The sequence below is a fragment of the Tauraco erythrolophus genome, chromosome 5, assembly GCF_009769465.1.
Source record: "Tauraco erythrolophus isolate bTauEry1 chromosome 5, bTauEry1.pri, whole genome shotgun sequence".
NCBI lineage: Eukaryota > Metazoa > Chordata > Aves > Musophagiformes > Musophagidae > Tauraco > Tauraco erythrolophus.
This window is the reverse complement of record NC_141469.1, coordinates 33,138,065-33,151,742: the sequence shown is the minus strand read 5'-3', so window position 1 is coordinate 33,151,742 and position 13,678 is coordinate 33,138,065. Positions and strand designations below refer to the sequence as shown.

The window sequence follows — 13,678 nt, the reverse complement described above, 5'->3', positions numbered from 1 at the left end:
TCTCTTTTTGGAGTAGGTGTCTGCTTGTCTGCTAAATTTAAGTGTCTGGAAAAGATTTTCCATATTAGAAGGATTATCAAAGTGTTGCATATGGGGATTATATCTTCTCAAAGTAAGCATGTCTGAAATCACATACAAAAATATGGGTGAATGCAGTGATAAGTAGCGCTTAAAGCGTGTAAACGAATAGTAAATTGTAAATGAAAGTAATCTCCCATATTTGTGTGACCCAGTAGGAACCTGCCAAAGTGCCTCAGCAAAGACAAGCTTTTAATTACTCTCTTGAGATCTGCGTGTGTTTTTCACAGCTATACCATCCTTCCAGAGAGCTTGGCTGGCCACCATTTGTCACTGAAATACGTTGTTTTCTGTCTGATCCCTGTGCTACCAACTGCTAAACTGACATGTGCAAAGTGACAAATAGCTTGGAGAAATATGTTGAACAGTAGTTAGTACCCCTATATTCTAGTTTTTGGTACCACCACCCCTGCAGAGATGGAATGTATGATTTTACCCAGTTTCTGTAAAATTAGCCTTTACTCAGGACAAGTGAAAAAGCAAAAGGCCATTTCCTGTATCCCAGAGCGCGGTTTGAAAAGGTTTATAAGAATGCAAGTAACAGAAATGCACAATGCCTGTGCTTAATCAAAAAATCTGAAATTCATAGCAAAATTTCCCCTTTTGTTTGCTAATTTTAAGAAACAACGCATCAGAACATAGCAACGACAGAGCCATACTGGTTTAGGTCAAGAGTCCATCTAGCATGGTATCCTGGCTCTGTTGGTGACAAAAGCCTTCGTTGAAGTGTTTAAGGACAATTCAAGTGAATATGGGCCCCCAGGCCGTGGTTTGAGAGAAGGCACACACAGGTGACTGTTTCTGCTAAGCGCTATGGTCAAGACAGCCCCAGGTTTACCGCTCCTAACCTACACAGCTCAATGAAACTGTTGTACCCTGGCCACCTGCCCTCCGACACATCCGTCACAGCTCGGAGCATGCCATGCACATCCTCGGTTTCATCACATGAAAACACCATTTTCATGACCTATAACGTAACCCTCATGTTATTTCAGATAATTTGAACCTGGGAGGGGGGGAACTGACAGTGATACATCTCCTTGCCATGGTAGCACCAGCTAGGGAGAGCCAGGGCCAAGTGCGCTGTGGTGTGCATGTGGTCAGATCATGCCAACTGCCTCAGGGATGCAGGACAGTCTCTGGCCTTCCCTTATTTTTGCGTGCATGTTGTTTGCAATAATACCATCTCTTTGTTAGAGACAGAGGATGTCTCTCTAATGGTGCCTTTAACAACAATATATTTAAAATTGCACGAGAAATGTAGAAAGTAAAGTTGAAGAAAAACACTGACAGTAATTGAAGGGTCTTCTTTCCTGTTCATGTCCTTTAGCTACAAAAAGAATATAAAATAAGACAAACTTGAGAATCTTCTGTACCACAGACAAACCTTCTTGAAACTAGATGGTAAAACATTCAGTGTCAGAGAGTTTTCAGGCCATTTAGATCAAAAAGTGATGTTAAAGTGATACTGTTTATAGTTCTAGCTAATATAGTCTGCAGTTGATTACCTATTCCAGATGCGGTAACTTTTTCAGTATGAACCTGAATTACCTTCAGTGTATTAAATTACCTCTACTTGTTACCACAGATGGATTTTGAGATCTAACGCAGAACCACTAAAATGATAAAAGAGTTTCCATGTTGTAGTGGTGCATGTGAGGAGTCACTGCAGATATTTACAGCTGTAATAAGGAACAGAGATTTTGGTGTGATTCATCAGGCAAACAGCACGCCGATGTTTGTGGGTGTGCGGTACAGTCCAAACACTTCAGGATATGTTGGGAATGATACTTACACACTGTAAGTGTTGGCTTCTAGTCTTGGGACTGAGCATAATTTGGCTGTTGCTCACCTTCTGTATCGCTTGAACAGTTGTGCACGTGTTCTCAGCTGCCATGCTTACCACAAATGTGGTTCGTAATTCCACTCTGATACAGCATGGAAACTTTCAGGATGTCTCAGCTGTGCTTTGAGGGCTCCTGCGACTTTGCAGTTGTTTGTTTGTAATATTGTTAATGTCAGGATTTTTTGCTTTTCATTTGATGTGAATTGGAGCTGTTGTAAAGGGGTTTACAGGGTGCTATTACATATGCTTTGCCTAGTTAGCTGGCTTATTCCGGTAACATGACACACTGCGAGGTGGTTACAGACTGAAATTATGAGCTTCATTTTAAATTTCTGAAAGAACAGAATGTCCCAGGTTTTGAAGTTACTTTTTATTAGAACATAAAAAACAATGTTAAAACAATGTAGCTCTTTAAATAGAGAAAACTCTTAACCCCCGTGTGATACATGTTAAATAGAAAGGTTTGACATAAAACTGTGATGAGTCTGCTAAGTCTTAGTTTTATTCCAGTTTTACTTTTTTTGGCTAACAATTTTCAAAGATACCTTTGGTTTAACAAACCCATCACACACCCCTATGTGTTCTCAGGGAAATTTCCTTCTGCCTGTCACCCCTGAGACGCGGCTGTGTGGCTGCTTCCCACTGCAAATAACCCCCTGTGCTTTGCAGGAGCCTCCCTGTCCCCACTGGTGATGCAGTTTTCCCACTTGCTGCCTCACCTGCTTTTTCCATCTGAATCCACTGATGGTGTTTTTCGGCAAGACACTGTCTGCAGTATCAACATAGCAAACTGCAACTAAATTGAAAAGTTTTATCCTCCCTTACTAAAAGGGGTTTTTATGTTCTCAAAGACTTGACTTTATAAAGTTTGCAACTTTAGGTAATACAGCTGTCTCCTGAAAAATCTGGAAGTAGTGGAAATTGCAGCTTTCATTAATGCACAGAACGTTATGGATTGGAATTCTCTTCATGCACCACCTCTGGGTTTTTACCCTTGACCTGGTAGATGAACTACTTTCAGAGGTCAAAGAGCAGTGAAGTCCTTTTTCCCAAAGCAGTACACCAGCCTCTATGCCAAGTTTGTCATCAGTTGTGGTTTTTGACAGAATGGCATTTCTCTGTAAGTATAACTGAGTCCACCAACTCCTTTTGCTCTTTTACCGAGAAAAGGCAATAAAGGTAAAATAAAAAACTAGAAGTCATGTCTGTCTTGTTGCAGAGCTGCAATTACAAAGCTATTGCTAGTATCTTTCAGTCATTACTGTATCAGCTGGATATAAAAAGCTTTCTAATGAAGCACAAGTTGATGCTGTTTAGTTTACAGACTAATTCTCCATTAGCTAAGGCAATTTACCACTGCATTTTTTTAAAGTACAGATCCATAGCAATTCTCAAAATAAAGACCTGCTCGGGTAAGTAGATTTCAGTAAGTGGTAAAAAGAGATAGAAAAAACCAGCATTTATCCAGGAGCAAAACTAGCAATGCGTTCGTTAAAGGTATCTGTGCAAAGAAGGGTGTAGACTGACAGCAATACTTTAGATTCTAGCAAGGAAATAAACTTTTCTATCCACAGCTATCCCAAGGAAAAGTCTGTGAGTAATTGCAGAAGCACAAGAATATACCCATTCACAGAAACATATACCAGTGGAAACTGTACAAAGGAAAGTAAGAATAGCAAAAGAAATGTATTTTGCATAAGCAGCAAATCAAATCTCCCCTCCCTTCGTACGAGCCTGAGAAAGTGATTTCTCATTCGTACCCCTTTCTAGTGACCAGATTAATCTTTGCCACACAAAGCTGATGGGATCTGGTCCTACTTCCTGATGAGGTCTGAGACACGCAGGAAAATCAGATCATGTCTCCTCATCTTTGCTTACATGGGTTTTTAGGATTCAACATGATAATAAAAATTGAAAATTGCCATAAACCAAGTAGATTTAAATAAACTTGTATTTGGGGAGAAAATACAACTGAATTCAGATGTCAAGCTTTTATTTCAGATCTGACTCCTTAGATAATATTCACAATTAAATCATGTTTAATTGTTGGATTTTTTTCTCTTATTCTGGAAGATCTGCCTAAATGAATGCAACATGACAGTAACCAAAAGATGGAATTTTCGAAGGACTATTGGACAGAATATACCCAAAAGCTTAATCTATTTTAAAAAAAAAATTTGAACCTTGTGTTATGTGTGTGGTCCTTTGTCCTTAGCACTGGTGATGTGGTAGTAACTTTCTGTCACGGAGGTTTCATTTTGATTGCTGATATCACTAGAGCCTTTGTTTCATAAAACCAGACAGCCTTATGTATAAATGATAACCCTTTTGTGAAGCCGTAGGATGATCATCACTACCTTGGCTGCCTGGACCAAGCCAGCAGACACAACGGTGGGAAGGTGATACTCCGTGTCTGCCAGGCGAGAACTCCGCAGCCCTGGTGCTGTTCTTAGGGATGGGCTGTTTTTTGATGATGGAGATGTTTGCAAGGAAAGAATAGAGGCTGTTCGCTCCACAGTTATCCATTTCTCTTTCTTTTCCACTTGGCACAACTACTGTCACATCCAATAGTAGTCGTGAGCAGTCAAAGTCCCTGCACTTTGAGCCTAAGCTGGTTTTGGCACGTTTTTAATCTTACAAGTCTAACATCTACTTCATCCATATTAGCCTGATTCTTAAGTATGTGTTCAGTTCACTTCACCTTCATCCATAACATACTCACCTTATCAAATCTCCTCATTGCCTAGAGGAATAGGGTCTTATTTTCAAAACGAAACAGACAACTAAATCTATGCTGAATTATTTGGTAAATGAGAGAGGGTGGAGTGGGTTGGAAAGATGAAAACCCAAGAAGGGCAGTGGTATCTTCTGAAATGTTAGATGCAATTGAAAGAAATTAACTGACTCCTTTAAATCCCCTGATTCAATATAAATATCCTAATCCTGTCTAGGCTGTATTTAGGGTTAAATAATGTAGAGCTATACCATTAAACAGCAAAGCATGTGCAATCTTGATGGTCCAAATAGAGCGTGTATTTTGGGCAGTAGGTGCTGTCATTCCTTTCAGGAACCTTTCAGCACTAATGAGCACACTCTGTGTAAACAGATCTGTTTTGGTGGTTAAAACCAGCTATTTATATAACACACAAGTGAAATTTCATGCTGGTGTCCTGATCTCAAGTGGTTTTTTTCCTCATCTCTTCTGCTTAAGAGGATCTGATAACTTTTATCTTATTTCTACTGTAAAATCATGCAAACCATATATTTAAGTCAAAATCCCCTGGAGGATATCATTTAGAAGGAATATTGTGCTATGATTGCTTCTCCCCTAGAACACTGTAAACTGCCTGGTGGTTTAATAGTTTGCTATTTGAAATGCTGTATGTTAAAAGATGGAGATCTCGGTATTTGAAATTGCTAAGATCATCTTCCACAAATTTATTTCCACGTTTCTGTTTGCTTTGCAGCAATCTGGATGCTAGCTGCTGCTCCTCAGTGCTTTTTGTCAAAATATTGAGTAGCTTTCTGGTCAATATTTAGGTAAATCAAGTAATTATGCTTTAGCTTCTTTTGTATTTACACACTTTTTCAAACTCCCTGCCCTCTCTTTTCAGCGTTACGTATTTCTCCAGACTCTAGATTTTGCTGCCACTTATCTTTCTTTTAATTATTAAAATAAAATATTTTTTATTTTAACAGTTCAAGTTCAAGATGAATAATTTTATGGAGTGTGATTAAGGTTAAGGTATAGCTTCTGAGTTTATGTGCGTTTCAGACTTAATCTTAAATACATATTCTTTTCTAATAATGTTTCAGCATGCGGCAACAAAACTAAAATGTTAGTTTGGCCTCTGTGTTTCAGTATTAGAATTAAGCCTGATTGCTCCCACCTATAGACAGCTAGCAATGTAAAGAAAGATAAGTGTACATAGATGTTTTTAAGAGGATTTATCTGGTGCTAGCAGGAATGAAGTAAGCCTGCTGAAGATCTGAGTTTAGTTCTTTCTCTGACCCAGAAACTTCTCACTCTGCCTGGCATCAGGACTAGATCCAATCTGTCCTGCTCATGTGGGTGCAGCCCGTGTTTCCTCCTCTTTCCTGACAGGTAACCTGGGCTCCCAGCTGGTTGAGTATAAAGAAGAGATGTACATAACATCCGACTGTGGGAACACGTGGCGTCAGGTAGGAAACAGAAATCAAAAGTACATGGAAATAATTTTAATGTATCAAATGTGATGAATTTTACAATGCATAACTAATCCTTATATACCTATGGTTTTGAGGGAAGTGGCTGTTATTATCCCCATTTCACTTGGAAACTGAGATAAAGGAAGTGATTTGTAAAGACTCAAATTGGTCGGGCTCTCATGTTCCATTGAAACTCAAATATTTTGATCTCTTTGAAGATCTTATAAGTTTCTTGCATAAAAAAAAATAGAGTCTGTTTAGGTTTTTAATAATTTAAGTAATCTTCTTATTTTTAATGATGATATACTAATGATTTTGCAGTACAAATATTCCAAGTTAAAAGACATGACTTAAGTGGAAAGGCAGAAATTCATCTGCTTCATAGCCTGAAAACTGGTATTTAATCTTAAACTTTGTTCTTCATTGAGACAGAAAGCAAAAAGGTACTTTTTTAAAAAAAAAAAACAAACCAAACAATAAACCTTAGAAAAAGTCTAAAAAAAAACCCCAGTCATGTAGTAGCTGTAATGCCATTTGAATTGTGGATGTCTTTTGCTTCCAATGGCTAGTGTCAACTTAAGCATTGCACCTTTATTATATATTTTTTCCTAAATATGTAATACCACTCTATCTCAGTGTCATGGTTTAACCACAGCTGGAAACTCATCCCCACCAAGCTGCTCACTCACTCCCTTCCGGTGGGATGGGAGAGAGAATTGGAAGAGTAAAAGTGAAAAAAGTCATGGGTTGAGATAAAGACAGTTTAATAGGTAAAGCAAAAGCCATGCACACAAGCAAAGCAAAACAAGGAATTCATTCACTACTTCCCATGGGCAGGCGGGTGTTCAGCCATCTCCAGGACAGCAGGACTCCGTCACGCGCAACGATGAATTGGGAAGACAAACGCCATCACTCTGAATGTCCCCCACCTCCTCCTTCTTCCTCCAGCTTTGTATGCTGAACATGACATCATATGGTAGGGAATATCCCTTTGATGAGTTGGGGTCAGCTGTCCCAGCTGTGTCCCCTCCCAACACCTTGTGCCCCCCCAGTTTGCTCACTGGTGGGGTGGGGTGAGAAGCAGAAAAGGCCTTGGCTCTGTGTGAGCACTGCTCAGCAGTAATGAAAACATCCCTGTGCTATCAACACTGTTTCCAGCACAAATCCAAAACACAGCCCCATACCAGATACTGTGAAGAAAATTAACTTCATCCCAGCCCAAACCAGTACACTCACCAATGCTTAATCACAGTGATATTTTCTTTCTGTGTATATACAGCAACAATACACAAGATGATCTGGAAACTACTTATAATGTATATCCATGAGAAAAAAAAATCCTCGACGGATCAAAGTGTGTCAAAAAGTCTTTTAATTGCAGTTAAAATAGTGTTTTAGTGTTGAGCTGAAATAAAATTAAGTTGTGCTGTTTTTTGAGAACAAGTAAGTGTGAAAATTTTCTCACTAGTGTTAATGAGCTTGGGGAGTTTGAGATTAAAAGAGGAAAATACTGACAGTTTCTTATATTGCTATTGTAGGGTGCCATTAGTAGTCCATGGAAGGACTTTTTTAAAGAAATACATTTTTTTTTTTGTCATGATAATGTCCTTTAAGGTTTAAAAGATAAAATTTTACATCACATTCCTTCTTGAAATCCAGCAGATGATAAATAGGTGGTTAAATGGAAAAGTCTTGCAGGATTTACAGTGGGTACCGTGTTGTCTAATACTTCACAGAGGCCTCTCTAATAATTTATTGTCACCATTTGCCAAAGGTTCTATAGCTTTTCTGGAGTGAAAAGTAAGAAGAAAATAGTGAAGGGGATCAAATTCATATTTTTGCTGCTTTTTATTTGTGAGACATTCAGGCAAATGATATGTGATGAAACTTGACCTTAAGATGACTATTTGTGCTGTAAAACCCACCACAAACTGATCCCTCGTTATGACAATCAAAATGAAAAACATCACTGCTAGCTTTATTTTAATTAAAACTGCTACAAAGCCTTTGAAAGAGCTTGCTTGATCCCAATATTTGTGATCAGAATGAAAATGTAGATTATTGTATGTATTTTACGGCCTCACTGCTCATGATCAAACAGTCCTTCCAGAGAACAGCGCTACATTTCCTTGCTCTGTTGGAGTTCATGCAACAAAAGACAAGGCTTCAGTCAGATGACATGGGAATTATTTAGACAGTAAATTACAGATTTCCTGAGCTGACAAAAGCAGGACAAAGCTCATGTTTTGGCACAACTCTTCAGGTGGGTTTAAGTCACTGACTTGGAAACTTTGCGGTTGTCATTAATGAGTGCCTGTCACCTTTCTCACATACCACACATGGTATTGCAGAGCTGTCTAAAGACTAGAAGAGGAACAGTCTGTATTTGTGTAGAATGACAGAGCAACGCAGAAAAGTAAATATAAAAGACTTTGGAGAAAAGACAATTCAAGGAATTAATTAAAAGCTTTCCTGAAATAATAGCAATATTGGCTCCTAGGAATAGAAGACTGGGAGGAAGGTCAAAGATCATGTAAGTCAACTGTGTGCCCCGAGACAGCATCAAACATATTAGGAACATCTGTAGCAGAGGTTTGCCAGACCTGTTTGTTAATCCTTCACTGTAGAAGATTCTGCAGTCTGGCTACGTGTTTTTTCACCATTCTTCCTAGATTTTTCTGAATATTTGACATAAAGCAGCCATGCTTTTTGCAGCTATTTTTTCAGTTTCACAGATTTTCCAAGGTAATTTGATTTCTTCTTGTCTTTGAAGAGAAAGTGGTTTCCTGTCACTTCTGAATAACTTTTTAGATGTTGAATGGTGATTATCATGTCTACCCATAGCACAGGGATTTTTCCCTTGGAAAACTGCAAACTCAAATCCACTGGTTTTCCTAATGGATCACATTTCTGAAGCGCTTTTCCTTTTGTTGCTCATTGATTGGACTATTTAATATGACATCCCTCTCCTGAAGCATGGTAGAACTGGGTACAAAATTATAAATCTTATTAGTACTAAACACATTGAAATGATTGCCCTTGTCGTCTTGACGTTACTGGTACCTCATTTCAGAAGATTTCTCCTCTTTACACTAGCTTCACATTGTTGACTCAGATTCAGCGTGTGATTCATAACTAGGACTAGTCCCCATGTTTCTGAATTTGCAATGTGTTCTCAATTTAACAATGATCTACTGATAATTTTTATTCAATAATTTCTTAACCATCTGTATACACTTAAAATTATTTCAACTGAACCTGTATTTCCATAGCTTGCATATAGTAAGGTCATATGAGAATTCAGGAAGACTTAACTGTGGTAGGATATACAGCCAGTGTTCATAAGTAGAAATAAAAATGTCCAAATGAGTTTTGTGAAATTAAGTAAATAGTGGTGAAAAACGGAAAGGTGAAAACAAGGATTCTGATTATAAGTAGCCACAATACCACTTGGACTGGCTCCAGTTGTTCTCCTGCTGTTCTGCTACATGATGCCTGAGCTGCTTGTTTGAATCCCTTGAAACCATCGCTGCATACAATTTTAAGGCAAACTGAGATTTGTGACTCTGTGTTGTACAACATTGCACTGTAAATAGCAGTGCTTTAGGAGCTGATTGGCAAGTAGCTTGAATGTCCATGCAGCATCAGTGATCTGGCTTGTAGGAAAAGAGAATCTCGCCTTGATGCTCTCATGAACTACATGGGCTTAGATTATCTCAAGTGAACCATGAAAACGTAGACTAAGGTGAACTTTCGGGGCAGATATGTCTATTTGGAAGATTTCTCTGTCTATTATACCAGGAAAACAATATCATAAAATGTGTTAATGAACATGATACTGAATAAGATAGATAAGTAAATCTCGCATCCTGGGAGAAATGGGTTACCTTTGAACACAATTTCAGACCATACAGGTTTTAAACATTCTTTTTTTCCCCCCTGTGGGGCCTGTTTTTCAGTCTTGATTTTTAAAATATTAGGATGCTCTGTCAAATGCTAAGAATGACCTTGTGTATACATGAGTGTTTTATGTATTTAAAAGAAATGCCGATTTTTCTTCACATTTATGGTTGCCATTGGTATTTCAACAGCATTTGTTACAACACTGGGCTTGAAAGAGGGCAAACGGAGTAAGAGAGAAGACTGGCTTTCAAAAGAAATGGCTTAAATAACAAAAAAAGTCAGCAATAGAAAACATTTCATATTTGGTCTACTACCAAACTAGCTAGTGTAGCAACAAAATGCTCAATTAAGCTAATAAGATTACACAGAAAGTCTGTTGTATGTCTAGGAACTGAATTTAGATCTCTGGAGCTTTAGTCCAGTGCTTTGTTGGAATATTCTTTCTTTACCTCAAATCCTTTCGTATCAAAGCAATTTGGAAAACCTTTGTTTGAGCATGACTACTTGTTTTTCTGCAGACATCTTAAGAGATGAGTGGTAACACCTTTAAGCACAACAGTAAAGGCTGCAGTCTCAACCTTCCATCCCTGGGAAGGTCCAACTGCCTTGTTCTGCGTAGGAAAACTTCTGTTTCTGTATTGGAATTTAGAAATGGATGTCACTTGGTGAGAGGAGCAAGTGACTTCGGGCATTTTTGATTACTTTGTGTATCTCAGAGGACAATTGTGTGGAGTATATTTCTCTGGTATAATATAAATATATTTTCATTGATATCGTGGAGCTCTCCCAGCAGGTATCCTGGCCTGAAATAGCTGCTGAAGTTGTTAGGATAGACACAGGAATGAACATGGAGAGCAGAGAGAGGGAGGAGAGAGAGAAAAAAAGTTGACACTACAATTACAAAGCACATAACTTGCTCCAAAAATTACAGAAGAAGGAAAGAAACATAGAAATGTGTTACAAAAAAAAATCTAGTTCCGTAGTAGCTGGCTACAGGTAAGGATCCTTATAAATATATTACCCGACTTTAGTTATTGGAGAGAAATATATCAGAATTCATGTCTGCCTGTGAACATACATATTCCTTGTTCCCGGGTTCAAACTTCAGTTCTGGGACCACCTTTGCCTAAGTCCTTTGCAAACTGTCTTGGTTTTGTTTCTAGAAAGTAGAGATAAATATTTACTTTTGTGCTGAACTCCATAGGCATGAAATAGTTAATTCTTCTCAATTTACTGAAGATGAAGACTTGCTTTCATAAGGAATTTCATACATTTTGGTTATTAAATGTTTGAAATGTGTGCAAGAGGAGCATGATGTAAAGATGGCATTAATATGCCTGTAACGTGTCCGCTGTGCTTTAGTGTGCTAAAGCAGGGGTACTAAAATGCTGCATGATGAAGTGCCATAGTGCTTTTCTGGGAAAACCTAATTTGGATCAAGTGATGCAGATACCAGCTTCCTTTATCTTCAGTGTGATGGTGAAGCTTTTGGAGACTTCGTATCCCAGATTATACTGTTCCATTTTGATTTGAGCAAAAGTTCAAGCAAAGTTTAGAGGAGGATCAAAACTCTGCTTGCTTATCTGACTCCAACTGATCTCATCCTTTTGAAGTGCATCTAAAATTAATGTCTGTCCTTTACTGAGTTCTCTTCTAAAATATGCAGCTGAGTGGAACAAGTAGATAGGACTGTAAATGCCTCATATCAGGGTTTTGCCTGTAAATTGGCAACATTGAAAAACTGATCAGGCACTTGAAGCCCTAGGATTCCCATAAAATATGCTCTTACGAGATGAGAGGAAGACTGAATTCTGAACCCAAATTAAATGCTTGCTATTTTGGAAGTAATTGTGAATGTGCTGTAAGATACTTTTTCCCCTACTCTGGTTCAGTCCTGCTGATAAATCCTCCGAATGTAGCATTTAGTATTGCCAAAAAAAAGAAACATTTAGCATTGTCAGTATTTTTTCATTCACAAGGCAAAGTAAAGCTAACCTTTATCTTTTTCACCTTTGCTTTATCAAAGCATATAGGAGGCTGCATGTTCGTCTATTAACTGCTAAGTGTGTGTAGTAACTCTCACTTTATCACCTGCTCTTATGTTAAATGAACTTTCACAGGCTAATAACATGAGTAAACCCTGTCTTAAAACAGATTTCAGATGTAAAAAAGGGAAGATCTCTACCTGTTCATTTATTTTAATACCGCTGATGACCTCTAGAAAATGAGTGAAAGTAATATAAGAAATTTCGAATCCCTTATACCATTAAATCAATATTATATGTGTTTTGCTTCAGAACTCAGAGCGGCCCCTGTGTGAGATCACATAAAGTTTGAATTTAAATAAATCACTGACACTGGAAACATAGAAAACGTGCTTGCAGCAATCATTTCAAGTTCTGTAGAGTCTGGAGAACATGTGAGGCAGTTATGGACAGCAATACTTTTCCGATTTTTCTTAGAATTAGACTACAAAGCATTTTATTCTGCAAGATACACAGAATATGGCAAATACTGAAGTAAGGTGATAGGTCACTTAGTGATATATAATAGGAAGGAATGCAGAATGCATACTGTGAGAAATATAAGCTTGGGCTAAAATCACTTTAGACAGTTTAATCTGACTGTGATTTGAACCTGAACGTTTTCTGATTCACCTGCTTAACTTTCTTTTCTTTTACGGCCAGGAGAAATGTAAGAGTAAAACTGACTTTTATGTCCTTTTCAATTCGAAGTGCGGATGTTATAAAACCTATAAGTCTTTTAATCCTTGTTTGCTCATATGCTTTGTTTCTGCTGTTTTACACATTTGCTTAGCTCACCTTTTTTTGTCCGACTTGTAGGTCTTTGAAGAAGAACATCACATCTTGTACCTGGACCATGGTGGAGTTATTGTGGCCATCAAAGACACCTCTATCCCTCTGAAAATACTCAAGTAATCCTACAGTAAATTAGAGTAGAGCTATTTTGTATTCGAGACCTCAGGCAAAGTTCAGAGTTTAAGATGAGCCTTTTGGTGTGATCATGTATGAAATGCAGGTGGAATAAGCTTAATTTAACATTCATTATGTCAACAAAATGCAGGTGAATGTTTTCTTAAAGATTACTTCATGCTACTGGAGATACCATGGCATAATGCATTAATCATAATAAAATCTTTTTGCATCAGTTTAGATATTTTTTCTTAAAAATCTATCCTGGAACTCTACAGTACAAGCCATGTTCAGCATGATTGTTATCTGCTAGGGCTTTGCAGCAGCAGTATATGGCAATGATGCTCAACCTCAGATGCATATGTGGCTCAAGTATCTGGTTGTGATAGTTCATTCATACTGTAAAAAAGCTCCATCCCCTCCACGGGAATGGAGACATTGGAGAATAGCCCTGAGTTGCTCTGGCAAGAGCAATATAACACAGGCTTTGGGAGCCAATGGGGGAAGGGCTTATGTGCTGCGGAACACAGTATGCAAGAAGCCCAGTTCTTCTGAGTAATTCATGCACTAATTAACTGTACTATGCCTTCAATGTAGGTCCTGTCTTATAATGATAATGCAGCAAATGGCCTTCTCAGCTTGTTTGGCAGGAAATGTTCCCTGCACAGCATTTTGTTACAAAATACCAAGTTTTAGACTGCATGGTAGTGAAGCAAACTCTGTAATGGCA

At 38.1% G+C, this 13,678-nt stretch overlaps 1 protein-coding gene across 1 annotated transcript in view; it reads left to right on the top strand.

The window, feature by feature from the left end:
* Positions 1-13,678, top strand: part of SORCS2 (sortilin related VPS10 domain containing receptor 2) — a 591,182-nt gene that overhangs the window by 527,744 nt on the left and 49,760 nt on the right. The window contains exons 12-13 of the mRNA XM_086611291.1: positions 6,030-6,106; positions 12,859-12,950. Of these exons, the coding sequence (XP_086467417.1) occupies positions 6,030-6,106; positions 12,859-12,950 (169 nt within the window). The remainder of the gene's footprint in view (positions 1-6,029; positions 6,107-12,858; positions 12,951-13,678) is intronic.